This window comes from Sciurus carolinensis, chromosome 5, assembly GCF_902686445.1.
Source record: "Sciurus carolinensis chromosome 5, mSciCar1.2, whole genome shotgun sequence".
Taxonomy (NCBI): domain Eukaryota; kingdom Metazoa; phylum Chordata; class Mammalia; order Rodentia; family Sciuridae; genus Sciurus; species Sciurus carolinensis.
In genome coordinates, this window is record NC_062217.1 from 80,453,584 (window position 1) to 80,481,344 (window position 27,761).

Consider the following 27,761-nt stretch of genomic DNA (forward strand, 5'->3'; position numbering starts at 1 on the left):
ATATAAGCCTGAGTTAGGAAAACTTAATGATTCTAATCCCTGTTTTTTTTTTTTTTTTTTTTTTTTTTAGAAGAAATACAATCAAATGGTTTGAGGGTACAATATCAAATATCAAATAAAAATGAAGTTGACATTAGGGCTATTTGTAGTAAACCATGCCAATGTGAAGAATATTCTTATTGCATCTTTATTATGGTTTGGACCTGAGGTTTCCTCCCAACACTCACATATGAGACAATGCAAGGAGATTTAGAGGAGAAGTGACTGGGTTTGAGAGGCTTAACTAGATCAATGAATTAATCCCTGAGATTAATTAATCCCTTGGGTCAACTGAATGGTAACTGAAGGCAGGTAGGATGTAGCTGGTGGGCTTTGGAAGTATTTGGGGCATATATATTTTGCATCTGGAGAGAGCAGTCTCTCTCTCTCTCTCTCTCTCTCTCTCTCTCTCTCTCTCTCTCTCTCTCCCCTTACTGATCATCATATGAGCTGCTTCCCTCCCCATATATTCTGCCATAATCTTCTGCCTCACTGTGAGCCCATAGACTGACTATGGACTGAGACCTCTGAAACCATGAGCCCCATAATAAACTTCCTCCTCTGACATTGTGTTTGTCAAGTCTTAGTCACAGCAGCAAAAAAGTTGACTAAAGCAGTCTTTATCTGGATTTCATCAGGATTTGGGACTTTTAGAAGGTGCCCATCTCTCTTTGACTTTAGATCCCCCAAGAAGTGTTGGGGCATGGAGCCACTCCCCTAGTTGCTATGGACCTTCCACCAGCTGGTTCTTAGTTGTTAGCCCAAGGGCCTGAGGTTGAATGCTTGGAGGGTACAGTGCTGTGTCTGTTGGATATTTCTGTTGTGTGCTGGACCTCAGGATTGGATGTTGTCACTCTGACTGCTGCAAGTCACTACACACCTGCTTCCCTTCACAGAGTCCTCTTCAAAGTAGTAGAAAGTCTGGTTGCTGTCTGCAAGCAAAGGGTTTGCAGCTGTGGGTTCTCTGTGGGTGCTCTGTGGTGCAGAAGCATCACCCCGACCAACTCTGATCACTGGAGCACTAGCCCTATCGCTGTGAAAGAGACTCAGTTGATTCACCTGAGTTCTAGCTCCCACTGCCAATTGTGAACCATGGGCACTGCTCCCCTCCACTGTTGGGGAATAAAAGAGCTGTACTACCCTTGTAGAAACTCCTACTGGGTGCAGCCACAAATCATGGGTGCTATCCCCCTCTCTTGCCTGGAAGAGAGACTACTTTCCTGTGCAGTTCTGAGCTCTCACTTCTTATCACCATGAATTATACAGGTTCATTCCTTCTCTACCTAGGCGCCCACAAAGGCTGTGGAGAGTGCTGGGTTCAGTTGGTTCTTTGAAGGGTGGGTATGCTCCACTCAACTCTTCCTATTCACTATGAGGTGAAGGGGGTTTCAGCAGCTTTCAACTACTTGCAATCCCTCTACAAATCCCTTTTACAGGGAATATTGTGACATCCCACTGCAGGGGTACCCCTCTGGTTATATTTGTTGCTACCTAAATATGGGGAGAAGCTATGTTGATTTAATTTCTTCTAGGGCGGCTGGCCAATTGTGGGCTTCATAAAATGGTTACCATATCTGGCATGGTTTTCTGTCCACAAGTTGGGTTAAATGGCTTGATGTCTTTCAGTGACCCCACTGCTACTCTGGTGTTCAAATTTGTTCTGATCTTCTTTCCAGTTGTGTTAAAGGAGTGAGCTATGTGCTTTTTCTATCCCTCTTTCTTTCTCAGCTCCTCCCACCTCCCATTACCTTAGTTCAGGTATCAGGTTGAGGAACTCTGTCCTTATTTTCTTCTCTGGTACCTGATCTTCAAGTCTCTCCAGGTCTCAGACTGTGTAACATTGGGTCTAAGAGCACTTATTCTGTTCCCCACCTCTCCAGTCAGCTATTCCATCACTGCCTCATTTCTGGGCTGTGGGGGAGGGAAGGGTTGGGCATTTCTGCCTACCTCTGCTCCACTGCCCCTTCTCCCTTATTCTAAAGCAAAGTTGCCAAGTCTGGCCCATGTGCATAAAGCTCCCATACATACAGCAGCTGTTCTGCATTATCCTGGAAAATATAACAGGGGAAACCAACTATCCAGGGAAAATAGCTTATTTTCTATTCTTATGAAGAGAGAAGCAAATTCCCTCCACATTTAGAAAATAAGTAGCATAAAGAAGATAGATCAAGAGGAATAAACAAAATAAGCAACCTCAAAATGAAACTGAAATAACTCAGGGAATAGAAAAGAACTTGAAGTGAGCAAATTTACGGTTATAATCCCTAGATTAGAGAAGTTACCACATCCATACAACAAAAACAAACTGCCATGAAGCAGTGTTCAAATTTGGTCTGCTCTTCTTTCCAGCTGTGTTCCATCTGGGGAGGGTCCCCAGGCTCTGAGGGATCACTTGCTCTTTGTTCCACCTTGCTCTCTGTTGAGGTCATAATGAGAATGGGCAGTAAAATAAAACTACTCTGGCCACAAGAAAGATAAGACATGCCACTTGGGCAGAACAAAATCACATAAAGCTGGAAGATCTCAGGTGTTTCAAGTGATCCATCATCCAATTAATAAAATGTACAGGAAGGAGACAGAGACAATGAAAGGTAGCATTATTAGTCACAGTCCACACAGATAATAGAATTCACCCTTGTGTAGTTCAAAGAAGAAACTTTAATGTAAAGGTAGCTTATAGAGGTGTGGGCAGGGTAAAGGAATAGAACAAGAAATAGTGAAACACCTAGACGCTAGCTAAAGCAAGAAGTAGTTACCTCCCTACAGTTAAGGAATACAAGGAGAAAACCAAGTTACTGGAGCCAGAGGACTATGACAGATGGGGTGACCAGGGGAGCTGTGGTGTGGAGGCATCCCACTGTCATCAGATTCAGTTTGGAAAAAAGGACATGTGGAAAAGAAATGCACTTACAACCCTCTCCTTGCACTTTCAGTCTCCTATGGGTCTCTTCCATTGACCAAACCCAAGTGGAATTCCACTGCAAGGTCAGAGTAAGGACATAGGACTGACCTAAGAGTTTTTCCCTGTAGAGATTCTGGCAAGCAGGACCATCAAAGGCACACCTACTGTGAGAGGGGTCCCCAGGCTCTGAGGGATCACTTGCTCTTTGTTCCACTTGCTCTCTGCTGAGGTCATAAGGAGGCTGGGCAGTAAAATAAATCTACTCTGGCCACAGGAAAGATAAGACATGCCACTTGGGCAGCAAACACCTTCCTTGCCTCCCACCAGCAAGGGAGCCATGAAGTCTCCCTGGGAGCAGTGAAGAACACAGAACAATGGTGGAGGACAGATCTGGGTAGAATTCAAACTAAGCATGGTGTTCTCCCTTTATTCATGGAGAATATATTCCAATCTCTCCAGTGGATGACTGAAATAGCAGCTGAAACTAGCAGAGGAGACATTCACAGGGGTGGGCAGTAACCTCCTCATCCTAGACGTGTCTGAGGCAAGACACTGAGGATGGTGCCTCTGACATGGATGTCAGAGCCAACAGGGGAAAGAGAGTATCCATTCAGGGAGGCAGGGACTTGGTGGTCCAGCACAGCCTCTTATACCCCAAGTACTCTAAAGAGATGGTGCACGTGACAGAGGGAACAACGAAGAGTGAGAGTCAGAGCCCAAGCAAGGAGGTGCTGGAATGGGATCAGAAGGTCCTGCTATGGAGATTCAGTACATGCAGGGGGATCAACTGAGCAAAGTAGACATATTAAGGCATCCCACCCAAGCAGCTGGCCCTGCCCCATCCCAAACACACACCACCACTTCATCTCTCCAGGGTAAACCTGGACCTCCTGGAACCTTTGTCCTGAAGTATCCTCACCAATGATTTCTTTATTCTCCACTCCATTTCAAGGGTGTTGTCTTCTACTAAAGCTCCATCCCTATGGACTAATCCATGACCTTGAATCTGACCAGTACAGAGCATAGGATTTTTTTCTCCTTAAAGAAGAGTAGAAAAGGAAAAGGAAAAATGCACACTTTCCCCCAAGAGGTCTATATCCTCTGCTTTCTTTTAACAACTCAGCCCAGGGTGAATCATTTGCCTCTCTGTTGAGGATACCAGAGGAAAAATACCAAAGTAGCCCAGCCAGCATTCTTTATAGAGACTCTCCTAATCCTTGTCCCTGCCCTTTAGAACCACAGAGATTCATTCGAACAGTTCATTCGATTAAAACTTTAAACACATACCTGTGTTGGATACTGAATACAAGTACAGACTGGAGTGTAAGCAAAATAGATAACAGATTTCCATTTATTCCATTTACTCCCTTCTCACTGTATGCTTAGCTGTGTTACCCTACCAAATTTGTAGGATACAATGATGTATTGCTCAGCTAATGTGAAGTAGCAAACAACAAAATCTCCATGACATAAACACATAGCTGCTTGTAAGGCAGAGGTTAGCTCACCTGGGCTAGCACAATGGGGCAGCTCTGCTTCAAGCTGTAAATCCAACTGAACTTGGCTTCTCACTGAAATTCGGCTTTCTCTATCCATGTTCACTCTGGAGCCCAGGCTACAGATGTAATTCAAAAGAAGTATTACCCACCCAGATGGCAGAAGTGCAAGAAGATAAGTCCAGGCATGCAAGGTCATTTCTAGACCTACTTGAGACATATCTGCTAATATCCATTGGTCAAAGCAAGCTGCAAGGCTAAGAACAAGGTCAACGGGCAAGGCACTGCACTCAATCTTCCCCAAGGACAAAGCATGTCACAGAGCCACATCCAACATTAATCAAACCAGGCTCCATACTCTTCTGATGACGTTGCTGGTGGGAGAGTGCAACATGTTTGAACAATGACATATCACAGGTAATAATATAATTCCAGAAATATTGAAAGAATAACATTCAGTTCTGTCCTATTAAATTCAGCATCCTTCATTGTCAGGTCCAACTCGTTTTTCCAGAGATAATTTTAAATCTTTCCAGAAAAGATACCTGAATTCTACCATATTGTGAAAATAAAGAAATAAAATCTCAAAATTTCTCTTGCCCTATAGCATTTTCAATGTGGATGGATAATGGGTCCTCTACTCTCCTAGATCCGTTGACTAGAGACACACAAAAGAATATAGTAATAGTAATCCTATACATGATTAATATAGGTATGCCATGATTAATATGAATCCTACATGAGAAAATTCCTAGATCCAAATGAGACTAAAACAAGGTTATAATCAATAACTAATCCCACTTTTAGAAAGATTGTATTTCTCATGTCATATATTTTCTTTCTTGAAATGGAGCGTTTATTGTTATCATTTCCATTCTCAACATGTTTCCTTTCCTCATTCCCTTCTCACAAGGATGAAACTGTAAGGCATCATAGTGTGATAGGGGCCCACTTCATGCTTTGAGTATGAACCTTACTGATTCTCCACTGGCTACTGGTAGTTCTTTTTAAAACTGTCAAGTCTCTCTCTTTCTCTCTCCCTCTCTCCTCCTCCTCCTCCTTCTCTCTTCTCTTCCCTTTTCTTCTCTTCCCATTCTCCCTTTCCCTAACTTTGGGGAAAGCAGTATTAACTTTCCATCCACTACTGGCCAGGTTATCATGCCCTTCAGCTCACTGACCACAAGAATAAAGAAATCTGGGTCAGCAAGATGTGCAGACTTGGAAAATGAAGTCAACACCTCCAAACAATGGGTACCTCAAAGCCACCATATGGACATGAATCATGTCTTCTGACAAGTATCCCATAACCTAGTCTCTGAATTTCTCTCATAAATTTGCAGTCCTCATAAGTGGAACAGTAGCTCTTTAGGCACTAGTATGATACTTTCTTCATTTGCTAGCAAGTAAATATATCTTAGTTTTCCTTTTATTCAAACCTTGTCCTCATTATTTGGATCAGGACCTGGGACAAGAACTAAGCTTAACATTAGTTCCAGGTTGTTAAAATTACATATAATATAATCAATACATTCTACTCATAATATTGTCAATAATTAATTAGAATTGCTAGGTTTCAATGGTATTACTCATCTTTTCTTGTATGCTACCTTTTCTTGTATTCATATTTTATTTTGATGAAGTACATCCTCTAATAATTCATAAGTAACCATGTTAGTTGTAAACAGAACTTCTTACCTTAGGATGTTTTATATTTGTCCTCACATTTTACTTATGGATTGAGTATAGAATTAAAATTTTTGCATTAGTCCATTTTTGTTACTAAAAATTCCCAAGTCAGGCTGATTTTATAAAGATGAGATTTATTTAGCTCACAGCTTTGGAGGCTTAAATTCAAAGTTAGCTCCATTGTTTTAATCTCTGAAGAGGACCTTAATGGCATCATGCAGGAGTACCTCAAGGGCACCATATGGACATGAATCGTTTCTTCTGACAGAGAACAAGAGATCATGCCACTAAAAAGGAATTCAGAGAGGAAGTGAGGGGTCACGTTCTCTTTCATAACAACTCACTGATGCTAGAGCTCAGTTTCCACAAGAGCAACCTCAATTCCTTCTGAGGGCAGTTTTTCCAATGACCTAAGGGTCTCCTACAAGGTTCCAGCTCTTAAAAGTCTCACTACCTCTCAGCTCCACCCTAGCACGGACCAAGCTTCCAACATGTGTACCAACATACTCAAGCTATGGTGAAATTAGTTTCATCCCAGGACTTCAAAGATACTGTTCCATTGTCTTTTGAGACATTGTTGTCAAATGAGAAAACTGTGAGTTTAATCTGCTTTTGTTTTCGTTGTTGTTTATAATTTTCCTCCAATTCAGACTTTTAGGATTTTCTCTCTGTTTGATGTTTAGAAATTTCAAAACATGGATTTAAGTCTGGATTTCTTCTTGTATTTCATCATCTATCATGTTATATTAATTATATTTAGCATATTTTAGAAGATATTTTAGCTGATTCTCTATTTCTTTTTTTTCAAATAATAAACTTATTTTAATATTGCAAAAACAGCTTTCCAATCAGTAAAAGAAAAACATTTTATGAACATTTTATGAAAATAGCCAACACTTTGAACAAAGTAAAACACAAGTACCTACTATATAAATATTTTAATTATATACTTGAAACCCAAGAAAGCAGATATCATCACTCTCTGTTTCTGATTTTGAGTTTAGATTTCCCTTTAGGTTACTACCCCTGTCTAGTCTTATAAATATTTTCTCTTTTTTTTTTTATACTTTTTCCTTTTTCTCTGACTATAATCTTTTCTTGGAAAAAATTATTTTCTTTTCTGCTTTTTTCGTGTTTATTTTGGTTATTTTAAATTTTTAAAATTTCATTTGTTCTAATTAGCTGTACATGACTGTAGAAATGTTTTATACATTTTGATAGATCATACATAACGAGAGTATAATCTCTCATTTTTCTAATTATACATATTGCAGGATCACATCGGTCATGAAGTCATAAGGTACATGAGGTAATACTGTCTGTTTCACTTTACTATCAGTTAAAAAGATTTTTCTGTAGCTAAGTGTGTGTGTGTGTGTGTGTGTGTGTGTATGTTAATATAGTCAGATTCAAAAGCACTGAGAATTTCAAGATTTTAAGGAATCTTAGCAACCACCCAAGATATCCTTTAGTAACTTAAAATGTGTCTAACATCCTGGCAAAATGGTTGTTATGATCAACAACGTACAACCTAAAGATATTAAAGTAATTTTCTAGATATAGTAAGTGTCCATAGTAATATCTGAATGAACTCAGGTTCCTTAATTGAAGGCCAAGATTATACAGTATTACTGTTTTGTAGGTGAGTGTTTACACAATAGAGTCAGAGATTGAATCCAGTGAACCTTCAATGCAAAGAATCAGAATGGAATTAGTGCATAAACTCTGTGATGAAGCTCAGAATAGAACTAACAGAAGGAGGACAGGTTTTAAGAGGAATAATGCCAGGTTTTGAAGCAATGGGGATTTTAAAAAAGAGATCAGAATATTGGGGATTACAACCAGTTTGATAAAGACAAAATAGGAATTAAAGATATAGGATGTAGGGGGCTATCTAGAAAGGCAAGTTAAGATAGGGAATTCAAGGTGTCCTCAACAGGTCTTTGATTTCTTGGAGGAATTGATCAATTTCAAGATTTATGTTGAAAGATATTAAAATAATTTGAGCTACTGGGAAGAGTTTCCAGAGAACATAGGAATGTGAGAATGGCTTATAGAACCCTGAGTAACAAAGAACTAGAAGTTGCTGAACCACAGGATCTATGGCCCAGAGTAGGCATATTCTCACCTCCATCACTTTTACCAACTCATGTCCTTCCTATGTAATGTAGGGTAGGACAGGGGCATGTTTGGTTGGAAAAGCCTTCATGGAGTTTTAGGTGGGTAGTTGGTAACATGCTTAAGCTGAGACTAGTGAATGAGACTCCATTTCACTTGTTTTCCAGGAATAGGGAGAGAGATATCTCCCATTCTTGGTCCTTAAAGCCAACCTTGTTTCAGGAAACTGCATCTTTATAGGATGAAGATTTAAAGGTTGGAGACTATCACTAGGCTCTGTACAAAAGGGATTTGGGAGTGAAGGCCCATTGGAAGGAAGGTACTTAGATAGTACTTAGGGAAATAGAAGTACTCTACTTCATAGGTAACCATTCCCATTGAATGAGAACCTATGAAGGGATTATTAGCTTATGTGAACCTTAAGACAGGTTCTTTTTAGGAAAAATAATTGGACTTTGTAATTTATAATGTTTCTCTCTGTGAAAAGTACTACCAATAACAACTCATACATTTGTTCTTTGACTACTGTACATTCAAATGTTTCAGGGAAATCCCTGTGCTGTTTTTGGGTAAAGGAAAGCAATATGGTGGTTTTAGTAGGTGGTTTGCACCATGCTGAAGCACCAGGTTGCCACTTTTGGTACTAGATATTGAACCCGGGGCACTTAACCACTAAGCTACATCCTTAGCTCTTTTTATTTTTTATTTTGAAACTGAGTCCCACTAAGTTGCTTTAGGGTCTTGCTAAGTTGCTGATGCTGGCTTCTAACTTGCCATCCTCCTGCCTCAGCCTCCTGAGACTCTGGGAATACGGGTGTGTACCACCACACCTTGCTCCCAGCTTAGTATTTGATCCATGAATAGACAGTGGAGAGGGGACAGTGTAACTTTTACCTTGACTTGGGTTATCAGGTTTCTGTCCGTTCAGGTAAAAGTCATGTCAGCTATTAGTTATATTTTCAGTTCAACTTTTAGGACAGACAATTTATGAAGATAAATTATTCTCAAGCTCCACCAGTATATTGACTGTTGCTCTTAAATAGTAAGAAGTGTGCTTTCATTGAATGTTTCACAGAATGGGAGAAGTAGAGGCAGAAAGTGGTAAAAAAAAAGGTTTTAATTACATTTTAATCATATCAATCAATCAATAAGCATCACTTAATGGATGGAAATGGAGACTATCATGCTAAGTGAAATAAACCAATCCCACAAAACCAAAGGTCAAATGTTCTCTCTGATATGCAGATGCTAATTCACAATAAGGGAGGCGTATGGGAATAGGACAAACAGTAGAATGAAACAGACATAACTTTCCTATGTTCATATATGAATACATGATCAGTGTAACTTCACATCATGTACAACCACAAAAAAAGGAAGTTATACTCCGTGTATATTTGATATGTCAAAATACATTCTACTGTCATATACAACTAAAAGAATGAATTTAAAAAATTTTTAAAAGACACAGTATTTAATGTAGTATTAATCAAGCATCCACCATATTTACTTTTTCAAAATACTGGGGCTTACCCATTTTTGTTACATGATTTTGCTCTGGAAGTTTTCCAACAAACTTGGCGCTGGTGATTCCGGGCCTATATGAGATAACGGTGAAAATAAATCTGATACCCAGGTGACGTGCTCTTTTGTGAAATTAATTTTCTTTCTCTGATTTTGTTTTGTGAAGTGTTTACTGTTAAAATTTTTCAATGGTCTCCTTGTCATTTTGTATAAAAATTTGCTCAGTAAAAACAGTTCTGCAGAAGTATGTTAAATGTTTAAAATTTTACTTTTGTAAATACCAATGGTCTTTCAAATACTTTAGGTTAGTGCGGTCTGGAAAAAAGAATGGGTAACAACAACAAAAAAGTACATTAGGAAAAGCATTCTAATGGAAGAGGAAATATGAAATTTGGTCAAGAAGTATTTGAATTAATTTATTTTATTGTGACTTTTAAATCATATTCTCATGTCTTACAATATACATACCTAAATAAATCTTAAATAAATTGAATTAGGTTTTATAGTAATCACTGAATTTTAAGTTTAAAATTAAGTTTGAAAGCTACACAGCACATTACATGCAATTTTTTCTCTTGAACACTTTATAATTTAGCATTGTATAGTTTTTAGGAGAGCTTTTTCTCTATTTTGATCTTTGGTTCTGTATTTACACTAAAATAATATTAGAAATTGTGGAAATTTAGAAATTTAAGTCTGTTTCTCAACATTCAGATTGAAAAGGGATCACCCCATGTTTTCTGAGTCTTTACATTTAGAGTAAATTTAAATCTCTTCATCTAATTGAAGAATATATGTTTTTTGCAAAATGATAGCCAGTTCTAGATGCAGAGACTTTCAATAATCATATGGTAAGATTTTAACTGAGGAGCTTTTTGCATTTTAGTTTAAAAAATATCCATTCAAAGTTCTTACACTACATTCTAAGATTTCAAGTTTTAGAAGATTCTATAGTTATTTAAAAATTCATTCTCTAAGCTATTGGAGGTTAGGAAACATATTTATGTGTATCATAGAGTACCTAGAATAAGGTATTGGATGTAAAAAAATTTTTAATATACTTGAACAAGAATAAATTGGGGGAAAGAGTTCTATATAATGAAGTGCTCTAAACAATATCATATGCATGAGATAGCTAAAAATGAAGGCTACTGAATTTCTAATTTTATATACTTAATTTTATATACTCTTCTAAGGTTTAGGGAGTATAAATTTAAGTGCATTATCTTGAAGTGATGTCATAAGTAAGAGGCAAACAAATGAGAGAAAAGTCATAAACATGAATGTAGGTACCAGAATATCCTTAGCATCTTCCAAGTATGACCTTAAATTAAAACTTCACATTAAAATATCTTAAACTTCTTTTGAACCCCACCCCATATGCTTTTAAATGCATCTTTTCAAGCTGCATATCCTCCAGAATTCTGATTATCAATTCTTTCCTTCAGAGAAAAATTAATGAAACATTTCTTTTACTTTTTTTTTCCCTGCTGAAAATGTTACAGATTGAAGATAGAGGTTTATAACCAAGTTTAATGAATTGAATTACTTATTTTATAGTAATAAACTAAATGCTTTATTATAGAAATAATTACAAAAAAGTAATTGTTCTGTAACACAAATCAATCTTATCAGTGTTATTAACATGAATAAAGCTTTGTGTTGTTTCTTTTCATACCTTACTCTAAATTCCTTTTCTTTTGTTCTTTTGCTTAAAGTTATATTCTTACCTCTCTGTTTCTTTCTCCTCCCTTACCTTTTAAAAAATTATTTACCCCTAGAGTCAGTATTTCCTTGAAAAATAATTTTCAGTATCTTTTATTTCAACAATCTGTCTCCATTCACTTATTGAGTTATCCTTTCTTGTTGTGTGTGACTTTCATTCATCAATCATTGCCCAAAAGGATTTAGTCTTTTCTTTCTTCTCTTTCTCCTAGGTGGAGCTGAATTTATTAATCTATTTTCTTTAGCTATTGTGATTGTAACCCATCTTATTATAAGCTATTCCTAAAACCTCTGCTTTTGTATTTTTCCTCCCAAGAGGTCATTCAGGCAAATATAAATTATGAAAACACATTAAAATACCACATTATTATTTCAAATTTCTTAAAATGATAATTTCTTCCAATGTGTCCCAAACTATAGATGGATTAAATGTTTTTCCAAGATTATTTAGGAAAAGAAAATTGATATATAATGGGGGTCAGGGCCTTGGGTATGCTAAGTAGGCTTTCTACCACTGAGCTATGTCCCCAGTCCATTTTGCCACCTCTTTTAAAAATCAGGTGACTAGATGTGTGAGATTGTCTCTGGGTATTCTATTCTAGTCTATTGGTCTATGAGTCTGCATTTGAGTCAGTACCATGTTATTTTCCATATTGTGAATTTGTATTATGCTTCAATATTGGGTATCCTGATGTCTTCAGAATTTCTCTTATTATTCAGGATTGTTTTAGTTATTCTTTTTTTTTTTTCTTCCATTAAAATTTTAGGGTTAGGGGTGGGGAGGGGGTGAGGGAAGGAAAAATAATGAGACAAATATCATTACCCTATGTACATGTATGATTACACAAATGGTACAACTCTATGTACTACCAGAGAAACAATAGTTGTACCCCATTTGTGTACAATGAATCAAAATAAATTTAAAAAATAGAAAAAAAGAATTTTAGGGTTATTTTTTATACTTCTGTGAGTATATTACTGAAATTTGATGAGAATTGCATGCAATGTGTGGATGACTTTTCATAATATGATTATTTTCACCGTATTAATATTGAACATAGTAGGTCTTTTTATCTTCTAATGTCATCAATTTCTTTTTTCAGCATTCTGTAATTTACTTGAATAGGATTTTAATCTCCTTGGTTTTTTTCTTCTTCTTTTCTTTCCCTTTTTTTATTTGAAGGTATTGTGAATGGAGTTATCTTGTTTTCAATCTCCGTGTGTTTGTTATTGGTATATAGAAAAACAGTATTTTTGCATGTCAATTTTGTATCCTGCTACTCACTTAAATTTACTTATAACATCTAGAATTTTTCCAGTAGAGTGTTTAGGTTCTTCTAAAATAGGATTATATTACCTGCAAAAAGGGTAATTTCACTTTTTATTTCCTGTTTGTTTCTCTTTTGTTTCTTCTTGCCTAATTGCTCTGGCTAAAATTTCCAATACTACATTGTGTATAGGAGTGGTGAATTCACACATACTTGTCTTGTTCTTGATTTTAGAGAAAATGCTTTAAATTCACCATTCAGTATTCTATTGACTTTGGATTTGACATACATAAACTTTATTATGTCTCTCCAAGTGGTTTGTTGCAGTTTGGGGTAAACAGAAGTATTTCCTAGAGAGGTCAATATTAGCAGGGTGCAATGGAACACATCTGTAATCCCAGCTACTTCAGAGGTTGAGGCAGGAGGATGGCAGCTCTATTTGAGCAATGAACAACCCGGGAACTTTAGAGAGACTTTGTTTTAAAGTAAAATAAAAATGTCTGTAAAGGAGTTTGGGAGTAGAGTGCTTACTAAGTATGCACAAGACCCTGGGTTCAATCCCCAGTATCACACACACATGCAAGTAAATAAAATCAGATAAAACAAAAAGCAGCAAACATTCAACTAAAGCTTAATTTGTTACTAATAGGAAAATTTTAAAAATTTGTTATTATTTTTGCTGTTTTATTTCTTTTTTGTTAGGCTATCCCTTTCTCTAACTAAGTAGTTTTAGTAAATATTACCATTTGTCAACAGCACTCCATTTAGAAGTAAAATCAGAAGATGGGCAAAATAAGGCTTTATGGCACAGAAAATAACCAGTCACAGTTATGTAAACATGTCCATTTAAATTCCTGGTTTCATATTGTTTTCCTTACTTTAATAATGTAAGTTAGGCCAAATATAATTACCTTTCAGTATAGGCGTTTAGAATCAACAGACCATAACCTTTCAGAATGGGAGCTTTGGTGTTTAAATACAACAATAATTTTCCACCCTATTTCCTTTCAATGTAGGAAGTCAGCAAATACAGTTAAACATTTTTATCTACTGATTTTAGTGGACATTAGAATATATTTGAACTGCTTTAATATAGATAGTATATACAGATGCATATTACTATCATAATATATATTTCAATAAAACTATAAAATTTCTCTTTCTCTTTCTAAATGACATATATTGATTTTGGCTTTTGATATTTTAAAGTTTGCCTTCTCTCCGAATATTGTCATTTAGAAAAACGACTTAAATGCACTGTAAGGGCTCCCCACTGAACATATGGAAGGTAAAATCTTTTGTGTGAGGAAGCATTTTTACTGTTAAAATTATCTAATAAATTAATTTTTATTAAAATATTCATTTTTATGTGAATTTAACACAAAATAAATTAAATTTAGTCTAAACAGTGACCAAATTAAGTTGTCCAGGTCCCACTTTTTCTGCAAGTCATGCTGTAAACCCTGATGCAGAAGAAAACTAGTACCCAGCTCCAAACACAATGCCTGGAATCTGTCAGCCCTGCCAGCAGGAAAACAAGGGAGTAATTTAGTGCTGTTGTTTCATGTCATCCTCAGGGCACAGGAACAGATAAGGTGGGTTCCCTGACCTTCCAGAGGCTCCCCTTCTTAGGGGGAGAACACACAGGAGAGCAACAACACAGTCACACAAAGCACTGGGAAGAGACAAGCTCTCTCTGAGCAATGAAGTATGCCTTCCCAGAGGTGATGGCATTTCGGATATGTTCTGAAGAATGAGTGAGAGCAGTCTAGGAAAAAGGCACCTGCTAGCCAGACTTGGGTGGGCAGGCTTTTGCTCAGATGGAATCAGCAAATACGATGCACACACATGGGGCAGGGGCGGTGGCAGAGGTGGGGTAAGTGAACTGTTTGGGGTGAATGGAATATACCATGTGGAACAAAACCTGCTTTAGATAACTACTTTATTTTGATGGCAACCAATTCTTAATTCATTCAACAAGAAGTTATTTGGGCACCTACTACATGCAAGAAATTAAACTAAGGATAAGTAGCACAGAAATTCCCCATCTCCAAAAAGAACTGGCATCTGTTATCCTGATTTTCTGTTGCTTTAGTGTGGAAGGACTCATCTGAGCCTGGGCAGGAGGCTCTGAAGTCCTCTATATAGGAGGATCCCTGAAATATTTGCATGCTTTGATCAAACTATGGGATTCGCTACAGATGGATGGATAAACAGGAAAATGCTCTGAAGCTTTGGTACAACCTGACACATTCTGGAGGAGACTTTGGTTTGTAACCGGCCCATCAGGAAACCCCAACACACTTGCTAGGCTTGGTGGAAGAGAGGTGAGCTGCCAGGAGGTCAGCCCCAGAGCCTGCCACACAAGCTGGAGTCTGGCTGGCCTTCCTCGGGTGAGACTGCCACAGGCAGGGTTCAGATGGCCACACTGTTTGGTATTCGGTCTGGAGACAAGTAGTAATAGGGCAGCTTTTTGTTCTTGTTGCGCTCAGCAATCACGCTGACAATGGCATCCAGGTTCTTGCGAAATCGGGCCATGGCCTCCTTCACAGGCTTCTCAATGAAGTGCTCTTCTGGGTACATGCCTAGGAACAGCTGAGGGCACAGACATGGACAGAAAACTCAATGTAAGATGAGACCACATAAACTGATAGGCCTTGTCCCACCCCTATGGACCACGACTTGTGAGGACAGGGAGGGAGCATCTGCTCACCTTCCCTTTTCCTCTACCTTCTGCCACCTGCCACTATGCAGGTGTAGTGTATGTAAACAATGGAATACTATTCAGTCATAAAGAAGAATGAAATTCTGTCACTTGCAACAACATGGATGAACCTAGAGGACATTATGTTAAATGAAATAAACCTGGCACAATAAGTCAAATGCTGTACGATCTCACTAATATGTGAAGCCTTAAACAGTTGATCTCCTAGAAGTTGATAGCAGAATAGTAGTTACCAGAGGGGAGGGGAGGGATGTAGGAGAAAAGGAGAGAGGAAGATCAGGGGATACAAAGCTACAGTTAGATAGGAAGAAAGAGTTGTAGTGTTTTATAGCATAGTAAGGTAACTAAAGTTCACAATATTGTAGTTTATATTTCATAATAACTAGAAGTTTCTGAATGTTCTCACCACAAGGAAATGAAAGATAAATATTTGAGGTGATGGGTTTTCTAAATGCCACAATTTGACCTTTACCCAATGTATACATGTACTAAAATATCACTTTGCATCCCATAAATATGTATAATTATAATGTGTCAATCAAACACAAAATGAAACTTTAAAAATTAATGCCTTTTCAACCTGCTTTCCCTAAGGAATGCTCCAGAGCTGGGACTTTATCAATAAATGGGAAAAGTTTTGCCTCACTGCTGGGTAATTAGAAGCCTGTGTAATGGTGCAGGTGAGTGAAGATGCTGCTAGTATCTCGGTTGTGGCAGTGTGACCCTGGTGCTCTGCCCTACACAGCACTCCCTATGTAGGCAAGTACGGGTACTGGTAGCCTCCTGCCCAGGAGAGCCATGGCCACGCCTTGTGGTGCAGGGTGTGGAAGTGGTGGCTACCTCCTGCTTGTGGGTCACCCGCTTGTTCACACAAATGTCTGAAAATATACATTAGACATCTTTTTTTAAAAACTGGATTATTAAAATCAAAATTTCAGACTAGAAAGGGGATGGTGGGTTTTTGAATTTAGTTTGCAGAGAGCAATTCAGTCTTGACATTCTTTGACCAAGAAATTGCTCTACTAGAAATGTTTCCTCTGGCCATGCTGAACACATCAAAGACACATGTACAATGGTATCTAGTGAGGAAACAAGACATTAGCAAAGGCCACTCAGATATCCAATTCCTTCTGTGCAGCACTGCAAGTACTGCCAAGGGCTGTGTCAGTCAAGATACACTAGACTGGGTGTTAGATTACCAGGTTTAGGTGTTTGGAAGAAACCAGGAAACTTTGTTGTTCCCCCTGGGAGGCCAGGGAAGAAACCACATGGAAGATCTTGACAGTAGCTGAAAGCAGTGGGAGGTAGGGAGTGGTTATCACTCACCCCTGCTCTGGTCAATCACCTTAAATGGAGCAAAGCCTGTGTCCTCTCTTGCCCCACCCACTCTGAGATCTCTCTAGGTGCTGCCTTGAAGACCAGGTAGCACCTGCAGCTAATTTTGGACCCTCCAGCCTTGGAAGTCAGGATTCCTTGCTGTAGGTGTCCACCCTGATCCCTTTGTCACAAACAAAACCTTGAACTTGAGAAATGGGTTAAATATTGGGAGACCTGCACAGTCCCTCATCCTGTTTAGTCTTACCTCATTGTCCTGAAACTGGCTCAGAGCCCACACTGCACCCAGATGCCAGCATGAGCGGCCACGGTCGGGCAGAGTATCCACGATCTGCTCTATGTTCACCACTCCCTTGGCCTTGGGCGGTGGGGCACGCATGGTTGGGGGAGCATTGGGGATCCAGGAACACCAGTCGTACTGCGGAAACAGCACCCACAGAAGTGGTGACCCGGAAGTCCAGATGCCGGACCACCTGCAACCCACCACATCTGCACCTGCCTGACCCGGAAAGCACCTGCCTGGTCACCTTTACCCCTCCTCTTGGGTGTCCCCATCCCTCCTGAGGTACCGTCCCTCATCTCTGAGGTTCCATTCCCTCCTTCCTAGAGGGAGACCCTCACCCTAATCTTCCTGTAGCAACCCGGCAGCGCTCCCCTCCTTTCGAGTGGAGGGAGCCCTTAGCTGAACCTGTGGAACAGGTGCCTGTAGACACTGATTCCAGGCCCAGAGGCTGCCAAGGGTGAGGCGGTAACCGGGCAGAAAGGACAATGCCTGAAGTGGAAGGAGGAGGAAAAAGCGGGCCTGACTTCGCCAGCTAGCAGTGGATGGAGGGGATCTGAATGAGTTCCCGCCCAGAGAGGGGGTTGCCCTGGTGCAGCCTACCTGGCCGAAGTTCACGGCTGCGTGCTGGGCCGAGGCCGTAAAGATCACCACAGTCAGGTACTCGGACAACTTCTCCCGGCTCTTGATTGACTTGGGGAAGCCTGAGGCGGAGTCATGGGTGCTGAGCCCTTCCCCCCGGAGGAGGGACCCCTGGGACCCCGCCCTCCCGTGGCGTCTCAGCGTCCCCCCAAGTGCTGGAGAGATTCCTGCTGCTAAAGACACTCCAGGAGCCGAGAACCGCTCCAAGCACACCACTGGGAGGGATCGGATCAAGTCTCCCAGAGCAGTCCAGAGGGTTAGAAAGAGCGGCTGTGACCTACCTGAGGCCTTCTTGCCCCGCATGCCATATACGTAAACGTCCTTCACAAAGTCCTGAAGCTCCTGGTCCTCTTCTACAACCTGGTCACTCTCAGTAGATGCCCACCACTTCAGATGTGAACCTGGCTCAGAAGGGGGCCGGCAGGAATGAGTGCCCCACGTTGACCTTAATATCACTCCTTAACGTCAGGACTCAGAATTCCCACAGCCCTTCCCTCCAACAGCAACTAACCACGGAGCCAGGTCAGGACCCGATGACTCCTCCCGGGGCTTCCTTCCCCCAGACCCCAGCCACTACTCACGTCTGAATGGCCTCCCACACCAGCAGCCCATCATCTCGGTAGAAGTAGTAGGGGATGTCCTCAGTGCTCTCCATGCCCCGGGCCTTGATGGCCGTGGGGAAGCACAGGGAAGCATAGGTCAGGTCTTTCATGGCCCTCTGCACCATCTGCACGTGCCCGCCACCTCCAGTGGCATTGGCCTGGGTAGGAGGAGAGAGCCCCTGATCGAGGATGACTTTCCTGCCCAGCTGTCCAGCCCAGGAGTTCATCCCTGCATCCATGAGAAAGTGGGAGGGCAGTGGGGTGACAGAGTAAGATGGGCAAACCTTTTGCATGTGAGGTGGGGAGGAGTGATGTTTGATTTGTAGAAGGCCTAGCCTTCCAACCCCCATGAAGAGGTGATAGAGAGAAGTCTCTCACTCCAATGAAAGGGGCTGAATCACCATGTATTATAGCACTGCAGGAGGGAGGGCCAGGCTCCCACCTGCAGGAAGGCAACTAGGCAGCTGGCAGGGGAAGAGTGGGCACCCACTAGTGGGGGACCTGCTTTCCTGATGCCCTGCTGGGAGAAGACTGGGTTGTGGGTCGGGGACATTAAGGGCCTACAAGGAGAGAGGGTGGGAGGCTGTGCTCAGAATGTTAGGCAGGTCCCAGGCAGAAATGGTAGGGCTGTGTAATGTGGGAAAGTGACACAGAACTCTAGTGTGTATAGGGTCAGTGGTCTATGAAGAGTGTGACTCTGGGCTTGAAGAGGAGAAGCGTGGTAGGAGGTGACAAACAGACATCACAAGGAGGAAGACATGGTAACACCCTGAGAAGAGGAGAGGGTGCCTTGATGGGTGGAAAGGGCTGGAGGTTAGTCATAGAAGCTGGGAATTAGCTGCAAGTACAGCATCCAGCCTTCTGCTTTTTCCAAACCTCCACCCAGTGGCCTGGTCTCCTGAAAGGGAATCTGAACTTCAGATGGGTTGTAGAGGCCACTAAGCAGGAATCTTCCAGGTACTGTGTGTTGGAGGGCACCTACCTTGTCAAAGAGGCCATACTCGCAGATGAGCTGTTCGCGGGCCTTGGTGTTGATGGCGATGGTGAACCTCACATGTGCCACCAACAGCTTAGAAGGGAAAGAGCAAAGACCTCAGAGAGGTCCCCTTGGGACACTGAGCATCCCCACCCTAGCCCATAGTGCAAGGGGTGATGCTGAACACAGTAAGCAAAGGTCTGGGTGCCCGTCTTCTTGCCAAGTAATTGCTGGAGGCCTGGGGGACACAGCTCTGATAGCAATGGCAATAATGATAAAAAGGATGACAGTCAACACTTGTCTAATGCTTAACTATGTGCTAGGCATTGCTTAAAATCTGTGAATGTATTAATTATTTTAATCCTGACCATCACACTAAGAGGCAGGGTATTACTTTCACTTTCTTTATAGATGAGAAACTGAGCTATGGAGGTGTTTCTTTTTTCTTTTTCTTTTTCTTTTTTTTTTTTTTTTTAAGCCTTCAGTTACTCTAGCAATCGTTGCTGAGAGGATGCAGGAAGATGGAAAGAAAGTGACAGTGAGCTCATTTGCCTTTCAACCTCTACTTCCCAGCCAGCCAGGCTCCATGTCAGGTCTAGGCCCTGGCCCCTGCCCTAGCTTTACATCTGAAGGACCCATCAAGCTTCCAGCAGCTTTCTTCCTTGTAGGGCATTACTGTCTCTCTGAGCATTTCTCCTGAGGTCCCTCTCTGCTACTCACTCCCAGCCACAGACCCCCTGAGGGGAAGACAGCTACCATACCCAGTGTTCTCATTCTGCAGGTGGGGTGGTAACTGGCTGTACCTTGAAAATGGGGTGCACAGCAGGCAGCTGGCGATACATGGCGATACCAAAAACCTCAGATACCAGGTGTGTGCACAGAAGGTGGGTGATGGTCTGGTGTACGTGGAAGTCACTGGAACGCACCCAGATTTTGGCCAAAAGCCAGTCATATTTGGCATCCGAAGGGAGAAAAATAGGGTTCTCCTCTCCTGGGGTTTGGTTGAGCTGATAGATTGAAGAAAGAAAATACATTGTATATTTTGCTCTAGACTACAGAATAATGTAAATGTCTTCAATAGTGACTTTCAAATCATAAGAAGAGCATGGAGGACTTCCAGGGGCCCAGGGTTCACGTTTTATGTCCTATCTATCACACTTATAATCTGGACAACCCTAGATGAGTAACCAAGTCTTTCTGAGCCCCAGTAATTCCTCATGAGTTATGATAAGGCCACATGGAGACATCACAAGAAACAGGGAGGTGCAGATGGATATGATCCTGCTCTTGTCCTCTTCCCTCCTGGCTTCCTGCCCGGTCTCCCATTGCTGTTCTTTGACCTTCCACACTCTTCTCTATGGGAAGGAGAGGTTAAACTACCCTTCCTTTGAAGTCTAGGGCTCCCCAGGGTTTGCCCAGGTGCTCATGTCATCCCTTCTTGCCCTCAATTAGCTCCTCCTGGGCCTGGGGCTCTGGGGCCCTCATGCTGCCCAGTCTCCTAGACGAGTAGTTTGAGCCCTGCCCTGGGCTCTAGACCTGTAGCTGGATGTGGCCTGCAGCACAGGACCAGCTTACCTTCTCCTTTCCAGTTTGGACTCCACACTGGGGCCAAGGCAATTTTTCTCTAAAGTACAAGTCATGTTATATTAACCTCCTCTTGAAAAATATTCAGTTATCTCTTAATGCCACAAAATAAAGTCCCCAAACTCCTTGATCTGGCCTCCAAAGCCTCTGTACACCGCATTTTGGCCTTTTCACCCTCTCTTCCTGGCCCACCATTGATCCATAACTCTGCCTGTGGCAGCAGTCATCCTCAATCATCATCATCACTTGTGTGTGTGTGTGTGTGTGTGTGTGTGTGTGTGTGTGCGCGCGCAGAGAGAGAGAGAGAGAGAGAGAGAGAGAGAGAGAGAGAGAGAGAGAAATGCTGGGGCTCAAACCCAGAGTCTAATGTATGCTAGGCAAGCACTGTAACACTGAGCCACATCCGAACCCCACTCATCACTCATGAATTACCAGCCCCACTTCAGTACCTAACAGTGAGATCTCTGGGGAGCCTGGATGGCAGAGGCTAGGGCTACCCCATCTCTTAGGACAGGAAGTCTTGGAGGGGCTGGCATTTAAGGTGACCTGGGGAAACAATGTGCCAGCAGCAGATGCTGAGGCTGAGAGCAGGCTGGGAAGAGACTTGGCTGGGTTTGGGGCAGTTGGGGAGTTCAGTGTGGTTCCAGCAAAGACAGGGAACTGACCCAGCTGAGAAAGGACTCAGATATTTTGGAACATGACTTCTTTGTTCGTTTCTTCCTCTAAAACAGGACTATCCTTTTGAAGTATAATGCAAGCTACATGAGGGCTTCAAATTTTCACGAAGTCACATTTTAAAATATAAAAGGAAATAGGTGGGGAAAAAAAGGAAACAGGTGAAATTTAGGTTCATAATAATTTTATTTTACCAACTATATTTGAAATATTCACTTCAACATGAAACCAATCTGCAACTATTAAATGGGATATTTCACCCCCTATTCTAAGTCTTTGAAATCTAGCGTGTACTTTGCACCTACAGCATTTCTTGGTTTGGACTAGTTGAGTTTCAAGTGCTCCAGAGCCATGAGAGACCAGTGGTTCCTGCACAGGCTAAGGGACAGAGCTGCTCTAGCAATCCACTTCAGTTGCTTCTGGTGGAGAGAGATGGGTAGGAGGAGAGCAGAGTTTGACCTGCACTGTATTCATTGTTTGTTTTTTTTATTAATGGGATTCACTGTCCATCTTTATTAGATAATTTCAGCTAAAATTTGAATGATCAGGTTTTCTTGAAAAATTAGGAGTTGGGAGAACTGTGTACAGAACAAAATCTTCCCCTTTTAAAGTAGTCCCAGGACTCAAAGTCCCTCTCTGATGTTTTACTCATTTGCATTGGCTGCCTTACCCACAGTCACCTGGTGCTGTGCTCTCTGCCTCCCAGGTACCCTCTGATAAAGTCCTGACATGCTCTAATACATTCCTGACATGTTCCCTGATAGGCTTTGGGACCTGGAGACCCTCTGCTGCATGGTAGGGGTTTTACCTGTACTATCTCACTTAATCCTCATGATGACTCTGCAAAGCAGGTATTCCTTTTCATTCCCATTTTACACAGGAAGAAACTGAGTGGAATCAGTAGCTCTCCCAAGTCACACAGGTGGCAAAGTGCTGATCTGAGACAGCTCTGCTCTCTGCCCATTTCAGATCTACTACATGGCTTTCTCCCCTCTCTCCTCTCTCTGCCAATCTGCACTGCACTCGAATTTCCTCAATGAGCTTTTAGGCCCACTACACACCTTACCCTCCCACATATCCTTCACAGCCTTCCACCCCTGTCCAGGGTCTCAGTCCACCATGGGAATCTAGAATGTCCCCTGGAAAATTGGCTTGTGTATTTTAATTTTTTTTTTTTTTTTAGTGGAGGGGTGGGTAAGGAAGTAGCTGTTTGTTTCTGATTAGGAAATAGTATCTGCTCATTTTTAAAAATAAAAATTCGGTTATTAAAGAGTTTAAGAAAGAGAACATTCCATGATCCAGATCTGAAGTCTAACCGCCACCTTCTGATAAGTCTTCTTTGTTAGGTCTTTGAGTATGTTTGTATTTATCTGTTGACTTTTCCATAAACTGAATCTTATTTGAAGGAACATCTGTCTCTTCTTCCTTTGCACATCTGACCCCCAACACACTCATCCCCAGTGTTCCCAAGTGGATGACCAGTATCTGTCCAAGTACATGGTGTCTTCTGTCCTTGCATTCATTTTACATAAATGAGTTCATCTTATCTATACTCTTTTTCTTGCTTTTCCATTGTGTTAATGTGTTTCAGAACCCCTGCCCCAAGGACATCTGGGGCATATCTAATGCATTATTAACTTTAATTTGCTTCCCTAACTACTGGTGAAGTGGGGCATTTTTCCATATGGTGCCTGTCCACTTACATCTCCTTTTTCTGTGAATAGCCTGTTCATATTCTCTGCCCATTTTTTTAATTGAGGGATTTGTCTTTTCCTTATCTCTTTGAAGGAACTCTTTGTATATCATAGATTTTCATCCTTTATCTGGAACTGGTGTGGCAGTCATTTCACCTACTTTATTATTGCCTTTTGACTTTGTTTATGGTGTATTTTACTATCAATTTTTAAATATTACATAATCAAATATGCCTATCTTTTCCCTTGTAAGTTCTTGGTTTCTTGTTTTCATTTTAAAAGAAATCAATGCCTCCATTATTCATTGTTTTTCTATATTCTCTTTTACTTTTTTTAATTTTAATATTTATTTCACTTGAATCTTATTTTTGTTATTAGCACAAAGGAGAGGGTCCAATTTGTTTTCTCCCTATTCAATGGTAGTATAATAACACCATGAAAATGCCATTTCCTTTCCCTGAGTTGAAAATCCACCTTAAATTTCTCTGTATGGGGGGCCTATTTCTAGACTCTTTGCACTATCCCCCACCCTCAACCTTGCCTCATTCATAGATCTGCTTTAACCAATGACCTTAAAATATTTCTTCATAGGGGAAGGTCCCTCTCTGTGTTTTTCTTTTTCAAAAATTTGTGCCTTCCTTGAAGATTTCTTTTCCTATATGAATCTTTCAATTATTTTATTTAGTTGTCTTAACTATTTTTTTAGTCTCCTCACACCATCCCCAACAAAAAGGAAAACCTGGTTAAGGTTTTAATTGGAAGCACATTAAGTTTACATAATAAAATTTGATAGAATTGGCATTTTCCTAAATGTTTGTACTAGTGCATTATTAGTGGTATCTTTATATCATACAAGTGTTCTATTCAATGTCAAATCATTGTTAAGATTTATTTACATATCCTTTAAAATGATTATAGATTTTCTTGATATGAACATTATATTTTGTCATTGGCATGGAGAAAGGCTATTCAATTTATTGAGGATATATCTGTCTGGACACTTAGCTAAACAAACTTATTTACTCAAGTAGCTTTTTTTTAAATGAGAATCTCTTGTGTTTTCTAGGTCCACCATCACATCACTACTAGAAAAGATAATCTTCCTTATTCTCTTACAATTTGCTTATTGTTTATTTTATTTCCTGCTTTATTTCATGTGCTAGCACTTCTAAAATAATGTTGAATGACAATGCTGATAAGCATTTTTGCTTTGTTTGGTTTGGTTTGGTTTTGAGGTGCTGGGGATAAACTTAGGGCTTCTCATGTGCTAGATATATTGAGTTATATCCCCAGCCCCATATCAGCACTCCTGTTTATGATTTTAATAGAAATAGCTTTAGAGTTGTATCTTTTTGAATGACACTTGCCGTCTAGCTTCTACATAAGTCCATTCTGTTACTATTTTAACTTTTATTAGTTGTGGTTACAACATGTTATTAAATTCCCTTTTTGGGTCAATTGACATAAGCTTTCTCCTTATTGGTATAATACATTGCATTGGGAGCTCTATTGATATTGAAATACCTCAAATAAACCCTACGTAGTTGTAACATATTAGTCATTATTACACTACTGGCACTTTGCTAGTATCATTTTAAGATTTATTTTTCAACCTTGATTACTAACATGGATTAGATTTTCTTTTGCAGCCTACTTTTTTCCAGTTTCAGAACTAAGAATATGCCAGCTGCAAAGAATGAATTTGAGGGCATATCAATACCTCAAAGAGCTTGGGAAACATCTGCTTTCTAAAGGTTGACTAAAACCTAGCTGCTCAGCATGTGCACCTTGCACTAGTCTAGACATTTAATCTGTTTTCTATTGTTTATATGGAAACTGGGCTGTTTTCTAGTTTCTTCTAATTTATATTTTCCAAGCTTTTAATGAATTTCCTATAGTTTTTTCTTTCCAAACTTTTTGTCACACAACAAATCGGTAATGACAATTATTCTTTATTTTTATCTCCTTTCTTATTCCTATTCTTGTATATTTTGCTTTCTCTCTCCTTTTTGTTTTTGGAACTTGGATAGAAGCCAGGACCTTGTGCGTGCTAGGCATGAGCTCTAATACTGAGTAGCCCCTCTCCACTTTTCCCCCATCAGCCTAATGACAAGTTCTGTTTTTTGTTTTTTTTTTCTTTTGGACCTCTTAGAACCAGATTTCATATTTATTATCCTCTGGCATTCATTTACATGTTTTGTTTTATAATTATACACTGTTTTGGGGTTCATTTTGACAAAATCATACATGTAACCAATTTGATTTTAATCCCCATTTTCTACTCCCCTTTTCCTTCCCTCCTCTTTTCCCATATCTTCCCTCCTCTACTCTACAAAACTTCCTTTCTTCTACATTTACATAAAGGTGAAATTCCCTTTGGTACCTTTATGTATCACGTGGGTCTTTACAGTGTGCAAAATTTGCATTTTCATTGAGAGAAACTCAGAAGCCCCTACGGCTTGCCCAGGGTCCCAGTACCTGCTGTTAAGTGGCAGAGCTGGGATTTAAGCCTCTCCCCTGGACAGGCTCCCCTGGAGGCATCTGTCAGGGGCAACCAGTCCTTTTTCTGGCATCTCCCAGTGATGATTTCTTCCCTTATGTTACCTGTCCCTTCATCTTCTGCCTCACTTTCTCAGGCATAGGGCCTCTCTCTGATAACACACTGGGGGCTCCTAGGGGTGGGGAGATGTGCCCCTGGGAGACTGGGGAAGAATGGGAATCTCTAGCCAGATGACCTGGCTTGCATCCCAGCACTGTGGTTGATGGTGTACACCTGTGCCTCAGTTTCCTTATCTGAGGAAAATGATCCACTTGAATGAAGACAATTCCCTGTCTGAAACCCCAGGGGCCAAATGTGCTTTAGAATTCAGAGGTTTTTTTTTTTTTTTTTTTTTTTGTTTTGTTTTTTTATTTTAGCAGTGGTTATACTTCCTTAGGTGACTGGCCCACCTTCTCTGGGTCTGGAATAACATAATATTTTATATTACAGTACAATTTCTGCAGCACTCCATTTACATATCACATGGAATGGAGGGGACTCCAAATAACCTTTCTTTTTGGTTCAGAGAAGGTTTATTTGCTATAAGGTTTTGAAATACAGCTTTCAGAATTTTTTAGATTTCAGAATTGAGGGTAAGTTTTTGAGGACTGTGCAGGTAACCCTTAGATGGTCTTGGAGTATAGTCAGTGCCTGACAAATGCAGCTGCCATATGCTCTTAACATCCAGTGTCCAGTGCACAGGCATTGTTTACTGAATGTGCATCTGCCTATCCTCCCACCCTTGGGGTCCTGTGCATTCTCTCTACCACCGCCAGGGGGCCTATATTTAGTTCTGTCCTGCCTGTTCTGGTCCTGGTCCCTGCTATCTATGTACTTGCTCCCATTGTGCAGGACAGATGAAGCCTTGTGCAGAACTGCTTCTTCCAGACTGTTTCCTCCATCCTCCACTATTTTTGAGAATGCAAGAACACTTAGACATCAAGAAAGGTGTCCCAGGGCTGTCCCACTTCCTGACATTTGTGCCCATGGCACCTCTTGGTGGCCTCAATCTCCAGATCAATTCTCAACTTCACCTACCTGACCCCTGTGGGCACCTTGATTTGGAGGCCCTGGTTAGGGTGCTGTCATTCCAGGGCAGGTCCTCCACAGCATGCCTCACCCTGCCAGGGATTTATCAAGTATGTCTGGAAGAATGGAGCCCTCTCTTCCTCCATGATGGTGGTGACCCACCCACAGAGGTAAAAAAGTCCTAATGTCTTATTTTTCCTTCAGTTTCAGCACCTTCCTTATGACCACAGAGGAGAGCTGTTTCCCTGTCCTGGAGATACAGATGAAGTTGCCCAGGAAGTTCCTCCCCCAGACCCCCATCCCCACCCCCACCTCTGAGGGCAGAGAGGTCCAGAAAAATTGGAGACAGGCAGCCTACCTGGATGGCAATGGGGACAACCTTGTTGGCCAGGTTCTTATACAGCAGGCATATGGGAGCAGCTAGGAACTGATGTGTGCAGGGGTCTGTTTTGTTGGCATCAATTCCATCCAGCAGCTCATAGTCCACAATGAAAATGTTCCCTTGCTGCAGGAGGCAGAACAATCCAAATCACTATCAGCAGAGATGAACCCAAGAGTCAGATTGGGTCAGGGGTAGAAAATGATGGTCTTTGGGAGCCCTCTCTTTTCCCAGGAGTTCAAAATTTATAGTTCTTTTGGCCTCTAATTCAAAGGTTCACTCACACGGAGTATTTTCACAAGTAGGAAAAGAACTGACAGCAGCTAATTCTGCATTTGTTGTACCTGAAACAAGCTTGACCCTCATGAAAGACGGTGAAAGGGTGTCAGTTTTATAAAAAGAAGGCAAAGTTTAGATTAAATGGATGAGAGAAGTCATATACCAAAAAGTGGTGCATAAAGTTTAAAACTGGGCAAAGTAGCCATTGTGGGAGCCCCCACCTCCACCTCTGGCAAAAGTCCCCCTAGAGAGGGAAGGAGAATT

The 27,761-nt window shown here is 40.9% G+C and overlaps 1 protein-coding gene across 1 annotated transcript in view; it reads right to left on the reverse strand.

The window, feature by feature from the left end:
* Window positions 1–14,708: 14,708 nt before the first annotated feature.
* The window catches only part of LOC124985161 (polyunsaturated fatty acid 5-lipoxygenase-like), a 29,451-nt gene continuing 16,398 nt past the window's right edge, over window positions 14,709–27,761 (reverse strand). The window contains 9 exon segments of the mRNA XM_047553622.1: window positions 14,709–15,353; window positions 17,066–17,236; window positions 17,702–17,802; window positions 18,022–18,113; window positions 18,115–18,141; window positions 18,322–18,500; window positions 19,325–19,411; window positions 20,122–20,325; window positions 27,198–27,344. Coding sequence (XP_047409578.1) covers window positions 15,174–15,353; window positions 17,066–17,236; window positions 17,702–17,802; window positions 18,022–18,113; window positions 18,115–18,141; window positions 18,322–18,500; window positions 19,325–19,411; window positions 20,122–20,325; window positions 27,198–27,344 — 1,188 coding nt within the window. The 3' untranslated portion in view covers window positions 14,709–15,173.